This window comes from Notolepis coatsorum, assembly GCF_963971535.1.
Source record: "Notolepis coatsorum genome assembly, chromosome: 17".
Lineage (NCBI taxonomy): Eukaryota > Metazoa > Chordata > Actinopteri > Aulopiformes > Paralepididae > Notolepis > Notolepis coatsorum.
The window spans coordinates 111,355,583-111,377,707 of record NC_140181.1 but is presented as its reverse complement, the minus strand read 5'-3'; the positions used below and the strand labels follow the sequence as shown (position 1 = coordinate 111,377,707).

At 49.6% G+C, this 22,125-nt stretch overlaps 1 protein-coding gene across 1 annotated transcript in view; it reads right to left on the bottom strand.

The window, feature by feature from the left end:
- Nucleotides 1-22,125, bottom strand: part of LOC311244226 (nuclear receptor coactivator 3-like) — a gene marked incomplete at its 5' end in the record, with an annotated part of 127,395 nt that overhangs the window by 50,475 nt on the left and 54,795 nt on the right. The window contains 2 exon segments of the mRNA XM_084333632.1: nt 5,579-5,726; nt 20,065-20,205. Coding sequence (XP_084189758.1) covers nt 5,579-5,726; nt 20,065-20,205 — 289 coding nt within the window.

The window sequence follows — 22,125 nt, the reverse complement described above, 5'->3', positions numbered from 1 at the left end:
GGCGTCCTTGACGAAGACGGACAGGAGCACTTGGATTGGTCCCCGGGGCGCGGCTCACGTTGACGCCCTACCTGCTCCCGGCTGCCCTTGGGGGGGGAAGGACAACGGGATGGGAAAAGTGCAGAGAGACATTTCATCTGCGACTCAGTGCATGTGTGTGTGTGTTCCTGTGGTCGCCCATCTCGCGTGTGTGTGTTAAAACTGCATGACAAATAAAGACTTCTAGTCTAGTTTAGTCTAACAATTATTATTATGATATCAGGAGCTATCTGTAGCTACTGCTAGCCGGCTAGATAACGTTAGACAAGGCCTCATGTATTAAACTAAAGTGAATAGTTAACTGGGCCATTTTGTTTAAACAGTAACGTTAGCCACCAGAATGATAGCTAGTTAGCCAATGCTAGCCAACAGCTGCAAAAACTAATGGCAATGATGATATCAGACATTGATATCAGGTGTTATCAGTAGCTAGCTAGCTAGATAACGTTAGACAATGCCTCATGTATTAAACTAAAGTCAATAGTTTACTGGGTCATTTTGTTTAAACAGTAACGTTAGCTAGGTCACTAGTTAGCCAACGGAACAACGATAGCTAGTTAGCCATTAAACTAAAGTGAATAGTGTACTGGGCCATTTTGTTTAATGCTTCAGTTATGCTGAAAGAGGAGCTCATGCACTCGACTGTTGCCGGCGTTTGTTGACATGACGGGTCTGTGAGGGGGTGGGGGAGGGGCAAGGCGTGCACCGCTGCAGCAGCCAGCAGCTGTGTGTGTGAGGGGGAGGGGGAGGGGCAAGGCGTGCATCGCTGCCTGAGAGAAGACGGCGAGCTAGAACTCCGCTGAGAATTGGATCATGTTTTTCGCACGTGTCAGCGATCGGTTTTCACGATCGGCGAAAATAAAGCATTATCGGAATTCACCAATCTCATATTTATACTAGTGCTGTCAGGTCGATAAATTTTTTTTATCTAATTAATTACAGGATTTGTAATTAATTAATCTAATTAATCACATTTTAATCGCATAACCATTTTATGCCTGATATTCTATATTCTATAACAGGGGTAGGCAACCCTAGGCATGCGTGCCTGCATAGGCACGCGGGGCATTTGCATAGGCACAGGGGGCAGCATTAAAATAAAAAAAATTAAATTTTAAATTATACCCTTTTTTTTTTTTTTGCTTTGAAATATTATAGTGAAATATTTTGCACTGTTGTCGCATTTATCTTGTTGTAATCCTCCCACAGGTTATTTTTACTACCACATATTTAATTGAGACCCTTTATTTGTTTATTATTTCAATTTAGCTGGAAATACATTGCTACATCATTCAGTAACATTTGCAGAGCCTTATAACAAAAACATTATTACGGTCACCATTGTGACCAGTGGGATTAATCAACAAATTGTATTATTTATTTTTCTATTTCATTGAACATTGCACATGTTAAAAGCCATTTGTTTTACTCAAAATGTGAGTATTACCAAGTCAACTTGTGTTCTTAAAACAATGACAATAAACATAGTTTTATTAGGTTGAAATAATGTGGTCGTGTACTTATTTTTCTGTTAACTTATTATGGATTGAAAACTGAAAACCTTAATGCACAGTAACTGAACTCAATATTTTTAAGTTCTGGTAACTTATTATTATATTTTTTTTTACAGTGTAGTCTTGCGATCAATCAAAACTTATTTACACGATATACCTCACATTCACCCTCCATTCACATCCTGGTGTTCTCCATTAGGCCTGTAGGTGGAGCTATCCAAAAATGAATGGGCAAATGTGAGTGAAATGGTCGCACTGTATGCAGCTGTTTGTCTGCATTGCATCCCCCCCCCCCCCCAACTCAGATTTAGGGTTGATACAACCATCATAATAATATTGTTAATAATAACAATAACAATAATGATGTAATAATGTAAAAATTATCATTAAAAAGACCTGATTATGAGAAAAAAAAATACGATGCATGGAATATTGTTGAGGCACACTAGTTACAACTATATTTCAAACAGGCACTCCGTGTCAAACAGGTTGCTGACCCCTGTTCTATAATCCATGTGTCCAGAGGGCAGAATTCAGTATTGTATCTACAAAACCTTGTGTTTAATCATCTTCCATCTATTAATTTGCTTAGATTTTTCAGGTCTGGTCAATTTGAGCATGGTGTTATAAACAGTCAAAGATAATCAAATTTTATGTTATGTTTAAAAAATAATAATACAAACAAAAACAAAAAAAAAAGAAAATTCAAAGATAATTTTTCTTTATTGATATTCTCATTTGGTTCATTACAATTTACTCAAAATAAATTTTTCATTCAATCAATCACCGGGCAGATTGATTGATTGAATGAAAATGTTATTAACAGATTGCAGAATGGGTACAACACAGTACGGCTCAATACACACAATTGTTAAGGGGATGCAGACCAGAGAAAGACTTTCGTCTTGTTTACATCAGGGTCCCCCATTTTCAATTCATAATGAATTGTAGGTAAGGGTGCAACTTGCACCGTGCAATCCATTCTTTGTGGATCCCGCCCACAGTATTTCTGACACTGGGAATACATCCCCTGAGATTCATAGATGTCCCTAGAATCAGATACCAAGAACATGCAAGTGGACCATATTAATAAAAAAGTCTGTAAATGTGTATTCTACATTCTTATGGATTATTTAAAAAATATGTAAGGGATAATGTATGGCTACGAGGTCATTGTCGCAAAATAATTGACCGACACAGAGTTTAAAATACCGAGGCGCCGCGCCGAGGTGTTTTAAACGTAGTGAAGGTCAATTATTTTGCGACAATGACCGAGTAGGCTATACATTATCCCGCTTATTACATGGCTAACTTACTAACAATATACCTAATTCATTTGACAAATCGCAGTTGTTCTGTGGCTCTGTCAGCCCAAATAAAGTGATTATTATTATCGCGGGCAGCAGCCTCTGTTCTGGCTCCGCTGTGTTCTGGCTCCGCTCGTCGCTCCGCCCCCTGTCATCGCCGGCAGCACTGAATTGCACTGAAACAGTGTGTGTCAGTGGGCTTGATTGCCAACAGCTGCGCACTGCGGTCATTATTGAAAAAACAGTCGGGGGGCTATTGACCAATCACAAGCAAGCATTTCGGCGAATGTGAAAACGCCATGTAATATATATATATTTAAAAAAAAATGTAGTTAATTTTCATAACGCGATCATTTGCTGTGTAATTAATTAATCTAATTAACGCGATAAACTGACAGCCCTCATTTATACTGAATATCGGCCGATACCGATCGCTGGCCGATCGATCGGGGCATCCCTAATGCTAACATCACGTTACAGTGTTTACACAATGTCTTGTGGTCTGTAACTTGGCAACAAGGAGAGCTGCTATTGGTCGAGCGCAATATACTGTACGTGACCAAACTCGCACCAATTACGTCAAAGAAACTTACAAATTATGATTGCGCAAAACGGGCAGGATTGTAAATGGAGAACTTTTTATTCCTAAATCTACACCAATATATCTTTCACCCAGAGTGAAAATTGAGTAGTCGGCCTAGGTGGGAACGGGATGAAACGATACAACCTTCACCTCACGGCCTACTAGGTCTATTTTGATGCTGGTTTTATACTTATTTTATGTCTGCACTTTGCTCTTGATCTGCCAGTTTTGTGCTAATTTTATACCTGTCTTTTTTTGCACATTGAGCTGCAATTCTTGTATGAAAGGTGCTGTATAAATAAAGTTTATTATTATTATTATTATTATTATTATTATTATTATTATTATTATTATTATGAAACCACTTGGATGCCTCCACAGCACCTGTGTTGAGTGACTTCATGCTGTGGCATGCTGTGTGTGTGCATGTGGGTGTGTGTGTGCATGTGGGTGTGTGTGTGCATGTGGGTGCATGTGGGTGTGTGTGTGCATGTGGGTGTGTGTGTGTGTGTGTGTGTGTGTGTGTGTGTGTGTGCATGTGTGTGTGTGTGTGTGTGTGTGTGTGTGTGTGTGTGTGTGTGTGTGTGTGTGTGGGCATGCAGGGTTTCCCACACAGTGTGGCAGGTTACTGGCGGTGGTCACCAGCGGGTGGGTTTGTTTGGTTATAATGTTAATATGGTTGTGAGTCCATGAAGGAGCTGACCGGCTGGGACCTGCATGAGAACGTTGACCTGGGTGGCTGAACATTGACCTGGGTGAGTGAACATTGACCTGGGTGGGTGAACCTTGACCTGGGTGGGTGAACCTTGACCTGGGTGGGTGAACCTTGACCTGGGTGAGTGAACGTTGACCTGGGTGAGTGAACCTTGACCTGGGTGGCTGAACGTTGACCTGGGTGGCTGAACGTTGACCTGGGTGGGTGAACCTTGACCTGGGTGGGTGAACGTTGACCTGGGTGGCTGAACATTGACCTGGGTGGGTGAACATTGACCTGGGTGGGTGAACGTTGACCTGGGTGAGTGAACCTTGACCTGGGTGGGTGAACGTTGACCTGGGTGGGTGAACGTTGACCTGGGTGAGTGAACCTTGACCTGGGTGGGTGAACGTTGACCTGGGTGGGTGAACCTTGACCTGGGTGGGTGAACCTTGACCTGGGTGGGTGAACCTTGACCTGGGTGGGTGAACGTTGACCTGGGTGGGTGAACGTTGACCTGGGTGGCTGAACATTGACCTGGGTGGGTGAACGTTGACCTGGGTGGCTGAACATTGACCTGGGTGGGTGAACCTTGACCTGGGTGGGTGAACGTTGACCTGGGTGGGTGAACGTTGACCTGGGTGGGTGAACATTGACCTGGGTGGGTGAACGTTGACCTGGGTGGGTGAACGTTGACCTGGGTGGGTGAACGTTGACCTGGGTGGGTGAACGTTGACCTGGGTGGGTGAACATTGACCTGGGTGGGTGAACGTTGACCTGGGTGGGTGAACATTGACCTGGGTGGGTGAACATTGACCTGGGTGGCTGAACGTTGACCTGGGTGGGTGAACGTTGACCTGGGTGGGTGAACCTTGACCTGGGTGGGTGAATGTTGACCTGGGTGGGTGAACATTGACCTGGGTGGGTGAACCTTGACCTGGGTGGGTGAATGTTGACCTGGGTGGGTGAACATTGACCTGGGTGGGTGAACGCTGACCTGGGTGGGTGAACGTTGACCTGGGTGGGTGAACGTTGACCTGGGTGGCTGAACATTGACCTGGGTGGGTGAACCTTGACCTGGGTGGGTGAACATTGACCTGGGTGGGTGAACCTTGACCTGGGTGGGTGAACCTTGACCTGGGTGGGTGAACGTTGACCTGGGTGGGTGAACGTTGACCTGGGTGGGTGAACGTTGACCTGGGTGGGTGAACGTTGACCTGGGTGAGTGAACGTTGACCTGGGTGGGTGAACGTTGACCTGGGTGGGTGAACGTTGACCTGGGTGGGTGAACGTTGACCTGGGTGGGTGAACGTTGACCTGGGTGGGTGAACATTGACCTGGGTGGCTGAACATTGACCTGGGTGGGTGAACGTTGACCTGGGTGGGCCACTAGAGTACAGTGTGGGGAAACACAAGGGTGCGTTTGTGTGTGGTGTCTGACCTCTGCAGCAGGTGGGTGGAGATGAAGCCTTGTGGCTCGTTGCTCATGGGGTGCCGGTAGAGCTTGCTCTTGGTCTGCGCGGTGACCGGGGTGCCGTCCGACAGGGAGAAGCGGTACAGCGGCGTCTCGGCGTGGCCCTGGAGGAAGGCTGGAGGGACAAAACGCCATGGATTAGCGGCAAGAAAGAACCACGCGTTCCATCAGTCATTTCATTCCTGTGTCGAGACAAACCATCTGTGCCAACTGTCTCCCTACCTGCACCAGAACAACCTCCTGGAGACATGTCAGTCGGGGTTCAGGACTGGCCATAGCACAGAATCAGCCCTCCTTAAAGTTTCGAATGACCTACTCCTCGCCGCTGACAACCGTGACTGCTCTGTTTTGCAGCTTTCGACACTGTTGATCACGCCATTCTACTAGATCGTCTCCAACACGGGGTTGGTGTCAGTGACACTGCATTAACATGGTTCTCCTCCTATCTCACAAATAGAAGCTTTGCTGTCAACATCGCCAACTGCTCCTCCCCCTCAGCCTCCCTCTCCTGTGGGGTCCCGCAACGGTCCATCCTTGGCCCGATGTTGTTCTCTCTACATGCTAACAGGTAGAAGAAGCAGAGCTACTAGGTATAACATTGGACAGTCATCTGAACTGGTCAACGCATATAAATAACATAACAAAAAAGATGGGGAGAGGGCTGGCGTTAATTAGAAGATGTGCAGAATTTCTAACTCCAGAGTCAGTGATCCATGTTATCCACGCTCTGATCCTTTCACATCTGGATTACTGTCCGGGGATCTGGGGAAGTGCTGGAAGAGAAAAACTGGGAAAACTACAAATGACACAGAACAAAACAGCGCGCCTTGCTCTGAATTGTAGGAAAAGGTCAAACATAGTAAGCATGCATGAAAAACTGTCATGGTTAATGGTAGAACAAAGACTAAATGTAAATATCATAATGTTTTTTAGAAATATATATAAGACCAAAAAACCTGCTTGTCTATATGATGAGATACAATTCACAATCAACAGACACAGTTACTCCACCAGGCATGTGTCAATGGAAAGATGTACTGTAAAGATGCCAAGAACAAATGCAATGAAAAGAACTGTGATGTATAGAGCCATGACTGCATGGAATTCCTTACCACCTGCACTAACTAGGGTTGAAGACAAACAGACATTTAAAAAACACCTTAAAAATCATATAAGAAAGAGTGGTACTGTCAGTTAAGTAAACATAGTGGGTGATTGAGAAGATGGGTATGTGTGATTGTTGAACTTAGATTTTTAATATATTTGTATATTGTATTGAGATGTATTGTTGTGCTTTAAGTGAACATATATGCCTTGAAACATGATTGAGTAGATGGGTATGTGTGATTGGTGAACTTAGATATTTTATTATATAATATTTGTATGTGTTATTGAGGTGTATTGTATTGTTTTATTGTATTGTATTGATTTGTGTGGACCCCAGTAATGCCTATGCCTGTGGCAATGGCTAATGGGGATCCGAATAAACTAAACTAAACTAAACTAAACCCCTTGGTTTAATAATTCAGAAGCACAACATCTCCTTTCATTGCTATGCTGACGACACACAGCTTTATGTCTCTAAAACCTAACAACCAGTCTTTACTCAACAGTCTCATGTCCTGCCTGGATGACATTAAATGTTGGATGGCACAAAACATTTTACAACTCAATGAAAACAAATGTGAAATAATCCTCTTCGGTCTCCCAGACGCTGTCACCACCCTTACCAACAGCCTTGGCAACCTGTCCTCCCTGGTCAAGCCCTATGTCAAGAACCTAAATTGATCCCCAATTTAAGTTTGACAGAAAAGTGAATTCAGTGGTAAGGCCATGTTTTGTTTCCAATTACGCACCATTGCTAAACTCAAAGCCCTTCTCTCCCCTGCAGACCTTCAGAGAGTTATCCACGCCTTCATTTCATTTCTGCATCGAACATTGTACATATGTCTATACTGAACACTGTGACTTCTATTTTTACTTCTATTTTTACATGCTATACTATTTTATTTCATACTTATCTTGTCTAGCACAGTCTCTGGAGCGTAACAGTAAGAAGCATTTTGTATAAAAGTATTCTGTACTTCTGTATGACAACTATTAAAGAAACTTGAAACTTGATCTAGATTAGACTACTGCAACTCCCTCTATATAGGCATTAACCAGTCTTCCCTGTCCCGCTTACAACTGGTACAAAACGCCGCTGCCAGACTGTTGACCGGAACCCGCAAGAGAGACCACATCACCCCTGTCCTTGCCTCCCTTCATTGGCTCCCAGTACGCTACAGGATAGATTTTAAGGTTCTCCTGTTCGTTTTTTAAGCCCTTAATGGTCACCCCCCTCCTACATCTCAGACCTCCTATCCCCCTATTCCAACACCAGGTCCCTCAGGTCAGCCGATCAGAGGCTCCTGACAGTCCGGAGGTCTAACCTCAAGCTCAGGGGAACAACACTGTGGAACAACATCCCCACCTCCACTAGGCTCCTCGCCCCCTGAACTGTGGACCAGCATCCCCACCTCCACTAGGCTCCTCTCCCCCTGAACTGTGGAACAGCATCCCCACCTCCACTAGGCTCCTCGCCCCCTGAACTGTGGAACAGCATCCCCACCTCCACTAGGCTCCTCGCCCCCTGCACTGTGGAACAACATCCCCACCTCCACTAGGCTCCTCGCCCCCTGAACTGTGGAACAGCATCCCCACCTCCATTAGGCTCCTCTCCCCCTGAACTGTGGAACAACATCCCCACCTCCACTAGGCTCCTCGCCCCCTGAACTGTGGAACAACATCCCCACCTCCACTAGGCTCCTCTCCCCCTGCACTGTGGAACAGCATCCCCACCTCCACTAGGCTCCTCGCCCCCTGAACTGTGGAACAACATCCCCACCTCCACTAGGCTCCTCTCCCCCTGAACTGTGGAACAGCATCCCCACCTCCACTAGGCTCCTCGCCCCCTGAACTGTGGAACAGCATCCCCACCTCCATTAGGCTCCTCTCCCCCTGAACTGTGGAACAACATCCCCACCTCCATTAGGCTCCTCTCCCCCTGAACTGTGGAACAGCATCCCCACCTCCACTAGGCTCCTCTCCCCCTGAACTGTGGAACAGCATCCCCACCTCCACTAGGCTCCTCTCCCCCTGAACTGTGGAACAGCATCCCCACCTCCACTAGGCTCCTCTCCCCCTGAACTGTGGAACAGCATCCCCACCTCCACTAGGCTCCTCTCCCCCTGCACTGTGGAACAGCATCCCCACCTCCACTAGGCTCCTCTCCCCCTGCACTGTGGAACAGCATCCCCACCTCCACTAGGCTCCTCTCCCCCTGCACTGTGGAACAGCATCCCCACCTCCACTAGGCTCCTCTCCCCCTGAACTGTGGAACAGCATCTCCACCTCCATTCGGCTCCTCTCCCCCTGAACTGTGGAACAGCATCCCCACCTCCACTAGGCTCCTCTCCCCCTGAACTGTGGAACAACATCCCCACCTCCATTAGGCTCCTCGCCCCCTGAACTGTGGAACAGCAGCCCCACCTCCACTAGGCTCCTCTCCCCCTGCACTGTGGAACAACATCCCCACCTCCACTAGGCTCCTCTCCCCCTGAACTGTGGAACAACATCCCCACCTCCATTAGGCTCCTCTCCCCCTGAACTGTGGAACAGCATCCCCACCTCCACTAGGCTCCTCTCCCCCTGAACTGTGGAACAGCATCCCCACCTACACTATAATAATAATAATAATAATATAATTTAGGACCTGCTCCGAGGTCACCATTTGGCACACATGCGAACCATGCATACAATGCGTATCTGCGATTAACCCATCCCGTCGTCCTTCCCCCCCAAGGGCAGCCGGGAGCAGACAGGCGCCACGTGAGCCGCGCCAGGGGACCAATCCAAGTGCTCCTGTCCGTCTTCGTCAAGGACGCCACAGCGTTAGCGATCTTGTTGTTGTGCATGTTTTTCCATTGGGTTTATCTTATCGGGGGGGGAAACCCTTGCGAGCACGGGGAGAACATGCAAACTCCACACAGAAAGGCCTGGGAGATACCCCACCTGGGTAACTGGCATCATGGAAACCTGGTCCCCAAGCGGGATTCGAACCCTGGACCTTCTTGCTGTGAGGCGACAGTGTTAACCACTACACCACCGTGCCACTAGGCTCCTCTCCCCCTGAACTGTGGAACAACATCCCCACCTCCACTAGGCTCCTCTCCCCCTGAACTGTGGAACAGCATCCCCACCTCCACTAGGCTCCTCTCCCCCTGAACTGTGGAACAACATCCCCACCTCCATTAGGCTCCTCTCCCCCTGAACTGTGGAACAACATCCCCACCTCCACTAGGCTCCTCTCCCCCTGAACTGTGGAACAACATCCCCACCTCCACTAGGCTCCTCGCCCCCTGCACTGTGGAACAACATCCCCACCTCCACTAGGCTCCTCTCCCCCTGAACTGTGGAACAGCATCCCCACCTCCACTAGGCTCCTCGCCCCCTGAACTGTGGAACAGCATCCCCACCTCCATTAGGCTCCTCTCCCCCTGAACTGTGGAACAACATCCCCACCTCCACTAGGCTCCTCTCCCCCTGCACTGTTGAACAACATCCCCACCTCCACTAGGCTCCTCTCCCCCTGAACTGTGGAACAACATCCCCACCTCCACTAGGCTCCTCGCCCCCTGAACTGTGGAACAACATCCCCACCTCCACTAGGCTCCTCTCCCCCTGCACTGTGGAACAGCATCCCCACCTCCACTAGGCTCCTCTCCCCCTGCACTGTGGAACAGCATCCCCACCTCCACTAGGCTCCTCTCCCCCTGCACTGTGGAACAGCATCCCCACCTCCACTAGGCTCCTCTCCCTCTGAACTGTGGAACAGCATCCCCACCTCCACTAGGCTCCTCTCCCCCTGCACTGTGGAACAACATCCCCACCTCCACTAGGCTCCTCTCCCCCTGAACTGTGGAACAACATCCCCACCTCCATTAGGCTCCTCTCCCCCTGAACTGTGGAACAACATCCCCACCTCCACTAGGCTCCTCGCCCCCTGAACTGTGGAACAGCATCCCCACCTCCACTAGGCTCCTCTCCCCCTGCACTGTGGAACAGCATCCCTACCTCCATTAGGCTCCTCTCCCCCTGCACTGTGGAACAGCATCCCCACCTCCATTAGGCTCCTCTCCCCCTGCACTGTGGAACAGCATCCCCACCTCCATTAGGCTCCTCGCCCCCTGAACTGTGGAACAGCATCCCCACCTCCATTAGGTTCCTCGCCCCCTGAACTGTGGAACAGCATCCCCACCTCCACTAGGCTCCTCTCCCCCTGCACTGTGGAACAACATCCCCACCTCCACTAGGCTCCTCTCCCCCTGAACTGTGGAACAGCATCCCCACCTCCACTAGGCTCCTCTCCTCCTGAACTGTGGAACAACATCCCCACCTCCATTAGGCTCCTCTCCCCCTGAACTGTGGAACAGCATCCCCACCTCCACTAGGCTCCTCTCCCCCTGAACTGTGGAACAACATCCCCACCTCCATTAGGCTCCTCGCCCCCTGAACTGTGGAACAACATCCCCACCTCCACTAGGCTCCTCTCCCCCTGAACTGTGGAACAACATCCCCACCTCCATTAGGCTCCTCGCCCCCTGAACTGTGGAACAGCATCCCCACCTCCACTAGGCTCCTCTCCCCCTGCACTGTGGAACAGCATCCCCACCTCCACTAGGCTCCTCGCCCCCTGAACTGTGGAACAGCATCCCCACCTCCACTAGGCTCCTCTCCCCCTGAACTGTGGAACAGCATCCCCACCTCCATTAGGCTCCTCGCCCCCTGCACTGTGGAACAACATCCCCACCTCCACTAGGCTCCTCTCCCCCTGAACTGTGGAACAACATCCCCACCTCCACTAGGCTCCTCTCCCCCTGAACTGTGGAACAACATCCCCACCTCCACTAGGCTCCTCTCCCCCTGCACTGTGGAACAACATCCCCACCTCCACTAGGCTCCTCTCCCCCTGAACTGTGGAACAACATCCCCACCTCCACTAGGCTCCTCTCCCCCTGAACTGTGGAACAACATCCCCACCTCCATTAGGCTCCTCGCCCCCTCGACAGATGCCTTCAAATCGAGGCTCAAAACCCACTTCTATTCACACCAACTCATGCCCGTGTTCTGGTGTGTCCTCCTGTATAACTGAGATGTGATATATGTTGTCTAGATGTATCTATGTGTATCTACCCTCTGTACAGCACTTTGGTTGACATGTGTCATGTTTAAATGTGCTCTATAAATAAATCTGATTGATTGATTGATCAGTGTTTATAATGAGGATCAATGCCACAGCGCTCAGACAAACGTTCCGCTGAGGGCACCCTCTCTGGGCACAGGGGGCGTGGCTTAGTGCACCCTCTCTGGGCAAAGGGGGCGTTGGCTTAGTGCACCCTCTCTGAGCACAGGGGGCGTGGCTTAGTGCACCCTCTCTGAGCACAGTCAGCTCTCAGTATGTTGAGGGGGCGTGGCTTAGTGCAGCCTCTCTGAGCACAGGGGGCGTGGCTTAGTGCACCCTCTCTGAGCACAGGGGGCGTGGCTTAGTGCACCCTCTCTGAGCACAGGGGGCGTGGCTTAGTGCACCCTCTCTGAGCACAGGGGGCGTGGCTTAGTGCACCCTCTCTGAGCACAGGGGGCGTGGCTTAGTGCACCCTCTCTGAGCACAGGGGGCGTGGCTTAGAGCACCGCCAGCTCTCAGTGTGTTGAGGGGGCGGGGCCTTCTGTTCACTACGCATGCTTGATTGGTTAGGGACAGCGACGAGGGCTATAGGCCAATCAGAGTAAGGATGTGTGTGTGTTTGTGCTTGTGTATAATGTATGTGTGTATGTGTGTGTGTTGTCTGCGTAATGACAAACTGCGTCCATGTCCGAACACAATCTGATCATTGTCTGCAGTATTCACACAGTGAGTGAGTGAGTGGGCGTATTGATTAGTATAGATCACCGTGCTCCATACAGTGAGTGAGTGGGCGTATTGATTAGTATAGATCACCGTGCTCCATACAGTGAGTGAGTGGGCGTATTGATTAGTATAGATCACCGTGCTCCATACAGTGAGTGAGTGGGCGTATTGATTAGTATAGATCACCGTGCTCCATACAGTGAGTGAGTGGGCGTATTGATTAGTATAGATCACCGTGCTCCATACAGTGAGTGAGTGGGTGTATTGATTAGTATAGATCACCGTGCTCCATACAGTGAGTGAGTGGGCGTATTGATTAGTATAGATCACCGTGCTCCATACAGTGAGTGAGTGGGCGTATTGATTAGTATAGATCACCGTGCTCCATACAGTGAGTGAGTGGGCGTATTGATTAGTATAGATCACTGTGCTCCATACAGTGAGTGAGTGGGCGTATTGATTAGTATAGATCACCGTGCTCCATACAGTGAGTGAGTGGGCGTATTGATTAGTATAGATCACCGTGCTCCATACAGTGAGTGAGTGGGCGTATTGATTAGTATAGATCACCGTGCTCCATACTGAATGATGATGCGTAAAGATGGCCTCTTACCGGCTGATAGGTAAGTGAGAATGTATGTTGTGGATAAATTCCCCCCTCCCCTGTCTTGATCGCTGCTCGCATGTGCCCCCCACTGGTCGGTCATAGGGAGGATAGAAGCCTTGCATCGCATGTCCCCTCCGATACATGCAGAGTCAGCCAGCCACTTCTTTTCACCTGCCAGCACGGACTCTCATTGGCGAGGAGTAACGTGTGGGAGGCTCACACTGCCCCCGCCATCTCCTGTCTTTGCTGTGCAGGCGTCCTGACCGACCTGTAGGAGTCGCTGTTTACAACGTCCAGATTACCACCCATCGACTTCCACCCGCTGACTCTGCCAATTGAGCCAGTATGACGGCCGGCCCAAGCCGGAGGCAACACTGACAGCCGGAGTCGAACCCGGTGTCTCTTGCGGTGGTGACGAGCGCTTAGTCCGCTGCGCCACCCAGCCGCCTACACAAGGATAACATTCATACTGTATCTGTTATCTTCAGACACACAAGGATACACATTCATACTGTATCTGTTATCTTCAGACACACAAGGATAACATTCATACTGTATCTGTTATCTTCAGACACACAAGGATAACATTCATACTGTATCTGTTATCTTCAGACACACAAGGATAACATTCATACTGTATCTGTGTTATCTTCAGACACACAAGGATAACATTCATACTGTATCTGTTATCTTCAGACACACAAGGATAAACTCAACGCCCTCCACAGGGAAACATGGGCGAACGGCGACCGGAAAACAACCTGTGATAAGATCTGACTGTACATGCACCTTATGCAACGGCACGCGCCTCAGAGCCATTTGCCACTGCTTGTGTGGAAGTATATATATCTGTATTGTTTGATGGCTGGGTGGTTCCCAGTGCCAACCTAGTTGGCTGGTGTCCTGCGACACTGTGTGCTTTTGTGCTCAACTTCATTATAATTATCTTGTGTGTTCTCCCCTTACCCTTCTCCCCGTTTGTTAATTGTTTGTGGGTTGTTTTTTCCCTTTATTAAATACTCGTATTTCAAGTTGAGGTTTGAATCCCTTCCCCGAGAATAAATATAATTTAAGTGAAGGTTTGAATTCCTTCCCCGCTAATAAATATAATTTACCTTTTGAAAGCGCATTTGTGTTGTTTTTCTATCTGCCGGGACCTTGCTTTAAAAGCATCTACTGAGGGGGTTGTTTTTGTTCATGTGCAGCCTGCTTCAGTTTCTATTCAATGTGGTCATTAGACCTTAGTACATGACACACATTCATACTGTATCTGTTATCTTCACACACACACACACACACACACACACACACACACACACACACACACACACACACACACACACACACACACACACACACACACACACACACACACACAGTATGAATGTGTATCCGTGTGTGTGTGTGTGTGTGTGTGTGTGTGTGTGTGTGTGTGTGTGTGTGTGTGTGTGTGTGTGTGTGTGTGTGTGTGTGTGTGTGTATCTGTGGTGTCCTGCAGACGCGAACGGCCTGGGTTTGGGGAATTGCTGGAGACCAGCGAGGATGCGTCGGTCTCTATCTGCCCAATGGAAACAGAGGATTGCATGGTAGAGGCGGACGGGTTCTTGTTTTTAAGGCCCAGTAGAGACGAGTATCCCACCCGTCCAGGTAACACTGGAGGGGGGTGAAATGTCTCCTTGGGGCGCCTTGTTCGAGGATGTCGGGGAAACCCCTCGGCCTCATCAGCAGGATGCCCTACTATCAGCCACATCAGAATGTGGCTCCTTGACCAGTCGTAGCCTGCTGCATGTGAGGGATGCGGGTTCGGTGGAGGAAAGTCTGCAGGGGGAACTGCAGGCTTTGTTCCCCGAGCTTATGGCAGTGGCGGCCGCTGCAAACGGCGTGCCGCTGCCGCAGCCACTGCCTGCTCCTGTCCCCGATGATCTAATAGGTCATCTCTGGCAGCGTCGCCCGGTGAGAGGGGTGGACGTTGTCTACCCATTTTTCCCCTCAATGGGGGCCTATGTTCGTCGGGGCCAGGTGGTGTCCCACATCATGGGCCTCACTCCCGCCTACGTACCAGTTACGCGGGTGGTGGGTTTGGTCGAAGGTATGAGAGAGGGTGTGCCACGGCTTGATAGGCCGATGGCCGCTCTCCTCTGTCCGGATGTGGTGTGGGAGCCGTTATGCAAGCCGGTTCTCCAAGGAAAATTGGCTAGGCGGTTGGCGTATTGGAGTGACCAGTCGTTCATCGCGGGTACACAATCGCTGGCTGCTGCGTCTAATGCCGCACAGCTGGCAAGATTTGTATCTGGGATAATGACGGGCGGCACGGAGCTGACTGAGGTACAACAGGATCAGCTCACCCAGGCGGCAGGAGCTGTCCTGCATCTGACTCAGGTGCAGGCCATAGCCGCTGGGAAAGAGCGTGCCCTGGCGACTCTGATCCAGCGCCACCTTTGGCTGGAGCAGGCCCGTGTGCCGGAGAAGAAGAGAGCTCCTCTTCTGACGGCCACCCTCTCCGATGCTGGACTGTTCGGGAAGGCCCTGCAATTGATGACCTCAACATGCAGAGAGATGGCAGAGGAGAGATCCGTGCTCCAACCCCATTTTCCCCCTCCCGTCATCGCCGGTGGGGTCAGGCGGCTTCCACGTCGTCGAGCTACCTCTGCCGTGGCTGCCACTGCCTCCACCGCCACTGCTGGCCCGGCGAAGAAGGCCAGGAGGAGAGACGGTGCTGCTGCTGCAGCCGGCCCATCTACGACCGGAGGAGACGGTAGGGATCGACGAGACCAGCAACCGATTACCTACCGTCCCTCCGGGGCTTCTCGGGGTGGCAAAGCCCGAGCGGCTCGAGGCAGCAGACGCCGCTAGACCCAGTGACTTTTTTCCCCTGCGGTCCCCTCTGTTTACCCCTCCCCGGCCCTCTCATATTATTTGTTTTCATAAATAAAAAGTCCCCTCTAAAGGGGGACTGTATTTTTGTTAAACAAACTGTGTGTTTCTTCACCAAAACATATGATGAGGTTGCAAAGTGTGAATCTGCATTAGTATACATTGATGGCTGAGTTACGTTCGTGTTATGAGATTAAAGCAAGGTCTGTAGCATACACTCGGTTATAGAAATGTTTCTATCTCGGCCTGATGCTCCACATGCAGGTAGAAGCTGGTTGTATGGTCTGTTGCTTACACACAAAGTAATGTTGAACTACAACACTGTTGTGTTAGTTGCAGTAATGCTCATATACACACGTTCCACGGCCTAGCCGTTATACTCTCTATCAGTGTTTTTCTATGTACAACATGGAATGCGGGTGTAGGATTCACACACACAACTTGGTTTTGTTGTAAACCCTGTTCACAGTCTGTGGGTAGCGTGCATTGTATTAGCTTGCGCTATTCATTAGCATTCTACCAAAGGTTTCATATACTACAGTTGTTATTGTGTGTAGGGGGAAGGGTTTTTGTGAGGGGGTGCCGAATAAACCCCTCCTTCCCACTTGATTGGTCAAGGGGGTTTTCTCATCTCATGTTGGGCCAGTCAGGGCCAAGCCGTTAAACGCCTTGGCTGGGGGGGGGGGGGGGGGGGGGGGAAGGGTTGTCCTGACTCTGCTCCTGTTACAAACAGGAGTTGTGTGTGGGGTTTCCCCCCGTCATAGCATACGAGTACGTTGCTATGACGATGGCTTCTGTGAGTTAGATCTTTACGTAAGATCTGTTGTGTCAAAGTGTCGGGTTAGAGCGTAGGACGTACGGGTCCGCTACGCTCGATTTTATGTGTAACTTGAGTCAGTTGGTCACGTGACTCGCAGTTGCCATGGCTTTTTCATTCTACGACTCACGTGGGAAGGCTTTCTGGGGAATTTCGGTCTAAATCCTCTGTGGAAGGGGTGACTGGATGTAAAAATGTAAACAGTTTTTACCCTCGGCTGTGTAGACTGGGATTCATGCTGTTGGTGCTTCCTTCTGTTTTATTAAAAAGAGTTGGAGTTTAGGAAGCACCACACCTCTCTTGTCGTTCCCATGGGCGCCTTGGGGATTCACTGAAAGGTCTAAATAGCCTGTTCATTGATGTGGTTGTGTCCCGACGCACGCTTAAGTGCTAGCTCGGGGTGTTCTGTTGAAGATCAGGCGGGTGACTAGCACGCCTTGGTTGCTTGTGGTTAAAACAGCGTTTTTATAAAGCAACTGGGATGGGGGGTTTTTCCTCTTCCGACGACCTGTTATTGGTTATCGACGGATTCTCGTTCATATCTGGGGGATGATGACGGAATGGATCTGAACATATGTAGAGGGGTCTCACGTTCTTGGGGTGGGCCACCGGGCGCGATTCGCACCGACCGTCTGGGTGCCGCCTTCTTTTCATGTTTTAAGATCAACACGCATATCTGCCCCTTCTCCTGGAGTAGGCATGTCGGCGTGGTTAGGGCACGGGACTGGTTCTGGTCACGCTGGTCCAGATCAGTTAAACCCGTTGTCCGCCGGGGATGCAGATCTGCTGTTCTGGTACCCTGAGGGACTTGTGCTTTTTTCGGGGGGAAAAATGCCAGGTCGGTCCGGGTGTCACAGGGTTAGGCGCTATGGAGACCCTTGTTGGGTACATATTGTACTCTGCACTGTCGTAATGGCTTACGGCCATGCCAACCTGTACACGCCCGATCTCGTCCGATCTCGGCTGCTACGCAGGTTTGGTACTGGTTAGTACTTGGTTGGGAGACCGCCTGGGAATACCAAGTGCGGTGTGCTTGGGGCTCGTTCTCCATTCTTTTCGCTCCTCTCTCACGCGTGGCGAAGAGGGGGCTGTTGGGGTGGTCTTGGACCTCCTCTGGTAACCCTGTGCTTCCCGTGCCGCCGGGCCCGGTCCGAAGTAATGTTTCGTCAACCGGTAGGCCTGGAATAACCCTTTTTTGAAAACTGAAACACTTGTACTGCGGTATAGCGGTGTATGCCCGCAGGTGTGTTTTGGAGTTTTTTCTTGAGGGGTTATAGGAACAACCACCGCATAGGGTAACGACAGGGTGGTTGGTTCCCTGGTGTGTTGGAGCAGAGTCAACTCCCGGGTTACCCGATTGAGTGTGCCCCTGCACGTTCATGACGTCTGCCAATCATGTCAGCCTTCTCTGCCTCATACCCTCTGGAGGGGGGGGTTTAAAGGAGGCTTTGTCATGGTGATCAACAACGCCAGCATACGCCCCTTCCGCCGGGGCGGCTGTTTTCAGCTGACTCCTTTGGCGCCTGTCTCGTCCGCAGTGCTCCAGGCTCAGGTTACAGCCTGTTGCCTGGTTTCCCCGGTGCGCTGCCTGCTTCCATTGGTTAACCTTTTTGTGTGCTTACGGCCATGCTGACTGCCTGTTCTGCAGGGTCAGTGTGCCAGGCGGTGTGCTATTGGGGGGAAAGGGCCCGCTCTTGAGAGGGGCCTTATCCGAATACGCTGGCGATGTGGGGGGCGGTGTCACTAAGTGACCACCTGGTGGGGTCTTGATGCCTGGCATCATTGACCTCTCCGGGCCCCCGTTTTACAGGTGATCCAGTCCCTTCAGTGGGTCTGGGTCTTCCTTCGCGCTCCGCTGCTACGGCCTTGCCACGGGGTTGGGTTTGCTCTTGACCCCGTGATTTCTGGGGGCAGTAACAAGGTTGTTCCTTACGTTCGTTCCCGGGTGGCATGCGGGTTGTGCGTGTGTGTAGTCGTGGGGTCAAGCCACGGTCTGCTCACCCTGTGCGTTGAGTTGCTTGAGTGCCTCTTCGCACGGTTGGGTCCGTCGCCCTCCCGGGAACCTCCAATAGGGGGGGTGCCCTCCATTAGGGGGGGTCGGGGGGGCTCGGTCCTCCCCGATCTGATGGTTGTGGGGGGCCTCAGCTGGGTACATTTGTCGGGCGATGGCTCTCGCTCGGCCTCCCTTGTGCAGTAGTGACGCCGAGCGAGAGCCATTACGAAACAGAACGATAGGTTATAACTATAACCAAGTTCTGTGAGTAATGGTGACGCTCGGCGTCAGACGCCGCTGCAGCCCTTGATCTCACCTTGTGGTGAAAGCTTGGGAAGGAGGCGAGTAGGTGGCCACACACCTGCTTATGAAGGTAAGCTGATAGGGGTGTGGTCAGACAAATGTTGGGATGTAAAGGTACATTGTGGAATTTTTTATTCAGTGCGCGTGCACAAGCGAGGTATAGTGCAGTAGTGACGCCGAGCGTCACCATTACTCACAGAACTTATCGTTAACCCTTACACTGACACACTACTGAAGGTTAACCCTTTCACTGCCACACGACTGAAGGTTAACGTGGTAGTGAAAGGGTTAAATACATATTTAAAACCATGATCTTCTATCTGGGATCTTTTCCTCTCTCTCTCTTTTCCTCTCTCTCTCTTTTCATCTCTCTCTCTTTTCCTCTCTCTCTTTTCCTCTCTCTCTTTTCCTCTCTCTCCTTTCCTCTCTCTCTTTTCCTCTCTCTCTCTTTTCCCTTCTCTCTCTTTTTGACGCGCTCTTTTTGACACTTTGACGCGCTGCCCAGGAGGGGCAGGAATCGAACGGGAACCTCCGGGTTACCAGATGACTGCTCTACCTCCTGAGCCACTGTCGCCCTGTGTGTGTGTGTGTGTGTGTGTGTGTGTGTGTGTGTGTGTGTGTGTGTGTGTGTGTGTGTGTGTGTGTGTGTGTGTGTGTGTGTACCCTCGTGGTAGTGGTGTTTGTGGGACCAGGGCTGGCCCTCACTGTGTGTGTGTGTGTGTGTGTGTGTGTGTGTGTGTGTGTGTGTGTGTGTGTGTGTGTGTACCCTCATGGTAGTGGTGTTTGTGGGACCAGGGCTGGCCCTCACTGTGTGTGTGTGTGTGTGTGTGTGTGTGTGTGTGTGTGTGTGTGTGTGTGTGTGTGTGTGTGTGTGTGTGTGTGTGTGTGTGTGTGTGTGTGTGTGTGTGTGTACCCTCATGGTAGTGGTGTTTGTGGGACCAGGGCTGGCCCTCACTGTGCTGCAGGAACACCTGGATGGCGCGACGCAGCAGGTCCTCCCAGCCGGGCCTCATGGAGCTGCGCAGAGAGTTCTGGTCGATCTGGATCAGCTTCCCTGCAGACGCAGCGTGGAGACGAGAGAGCAGGCGTGATCTTCCTGTTGTTAAAGCTTTCAACAAGATCAGATAGTATTGATCCCCTAAGATAAGATCAGATATTATTGATCCCCTAAGATAAGATAAGATATTCCTTCATTGATCCCCTAAGATAAGATAAGATATTATTTTATTGATCCCCTAAGATAAGATAAGATATTATTGATCCCCTAAGATAAGATAAGATATTCCTTTATTGATCCCCTAAGATAAGATATTATTTTATTGATCCCATAAGATAAGATAAGATATTATTGATCCCCTAAGATAAGATATTCCTTTATTGATCCCCTAATATTTATTTATTGATCCATGAACACTGAACACAGATAAAGATACAGAGTCCAGAACACAGAACCAGCATCCAGAACGACCCGACCAGGACTGGAGGGGAGGTCCAGGTATTTAAAGCCCTCTGGGGCGCTAATCATAAACTATCACAGCTGTGAAAGGTAGTCCAAGGGTGGGGGCTGGTGAAGAGCAGAGGAGAGCAAAACATTGCAAGGGTGGGGGCTGTTGAGGAGAGTAGACAGGGAAAGTCCAAGGGTGGGGGCTGGTGAGGTGAGGAGACAGGGAATAAAGGTCCAGGGAACAGACGAAACCTCACACATTCTCTGTTATGAACTTGAACAAGAGTTGCGTGAGGTCCAGAGTCCAGACTGACTCCCACCTGCTCGATATTTTACGCATCTCAACCACTGCTCTGAAACCAGACCGTGCATGTGTGTACTGCAGTCCAGATCTCAGTTTCACCACTCTCATTAGTTTCAGTAAGTTGCTTGTATCTTGTCTTGCTCATTTGAAAAAGAAAAAAGTATATTGTCATTGCACTGTAAATCTTGTAACCCAGTGGCTGTGGCTTTGTTGTGTTCAAACAGTATGTGACATTTTTACATTTAAGTTTGACATATTTAGTACATTTGCTGAAATACAGTTGTTCTTAATTTGCTACGTGAGAGTTATTATGTTCTCAATTGTGGCTGTATCTGACAAAAGTTAACAATAAATAATGTTATTAGGAATAAATGTGCCTCCTGCGTGAACTGTGCATAGCTGAATAGACTGTATTTTAACGTCGGTCATATGGTGGTACTTGGAGAGCCAGCTACGTTCTCGGGTGGTACTTGGTGTAAAAAGGTTGAGAACCACTGCTCTAGACATAACGTTTTCTCTCTTGTTAGAAGAGGGATCACTTCATCAGTTAGATTTGATTTGATCTTTATTTATCTCGAACATTTTCAACCATAAACACACACATTTGTAATAACAAAAAAAAAACGAAAACGAAATAAAATACAAATACAATTAAATATATCTTCCTATGGAAGCAATAATCAACATAGCTCAAGACAAATGGTTTTGTTTGAGAAGGGACAGAAAGAAGCAAAGCTTATCTGGTCCTGCCCCTTCCTTACAATATCATATTATTATGTAATAAGTTATCTATCAATAGTTAACTAACGTAGCTAGCTAAACCATGCCCAGAACAGAGCTGCAAGGTTAGTTATATTTCGTATGGCTTATCGCGTCCCGCTCAAGCCTATTGAGATACCCCTTAACTCCTTGTACCTACTGTACACCACCACGAACACAACTTATACACCCACACCTGACCGGGTCCCGCCTCTATGGAGGCGTAGCCTATAAGACCATGGTCATGGTCACCAAACACCCTTCCTCTATTTTCGTTCCATCATATTGGATGCAATGCACCTTATGTAACTAGTAGTATGAAAAAGATTGGAGGAATTGCGTAATGTTGAAAGCTTACCAGAGGGTTGCGTGCCCCTGGCATCTTCGAGGCATGTTTCAGCGACACGACGGGCCTATGTTGATGTTCCTCTGTCGGCAGCCAGATCAAGGTGCAGCGTACAACGTTG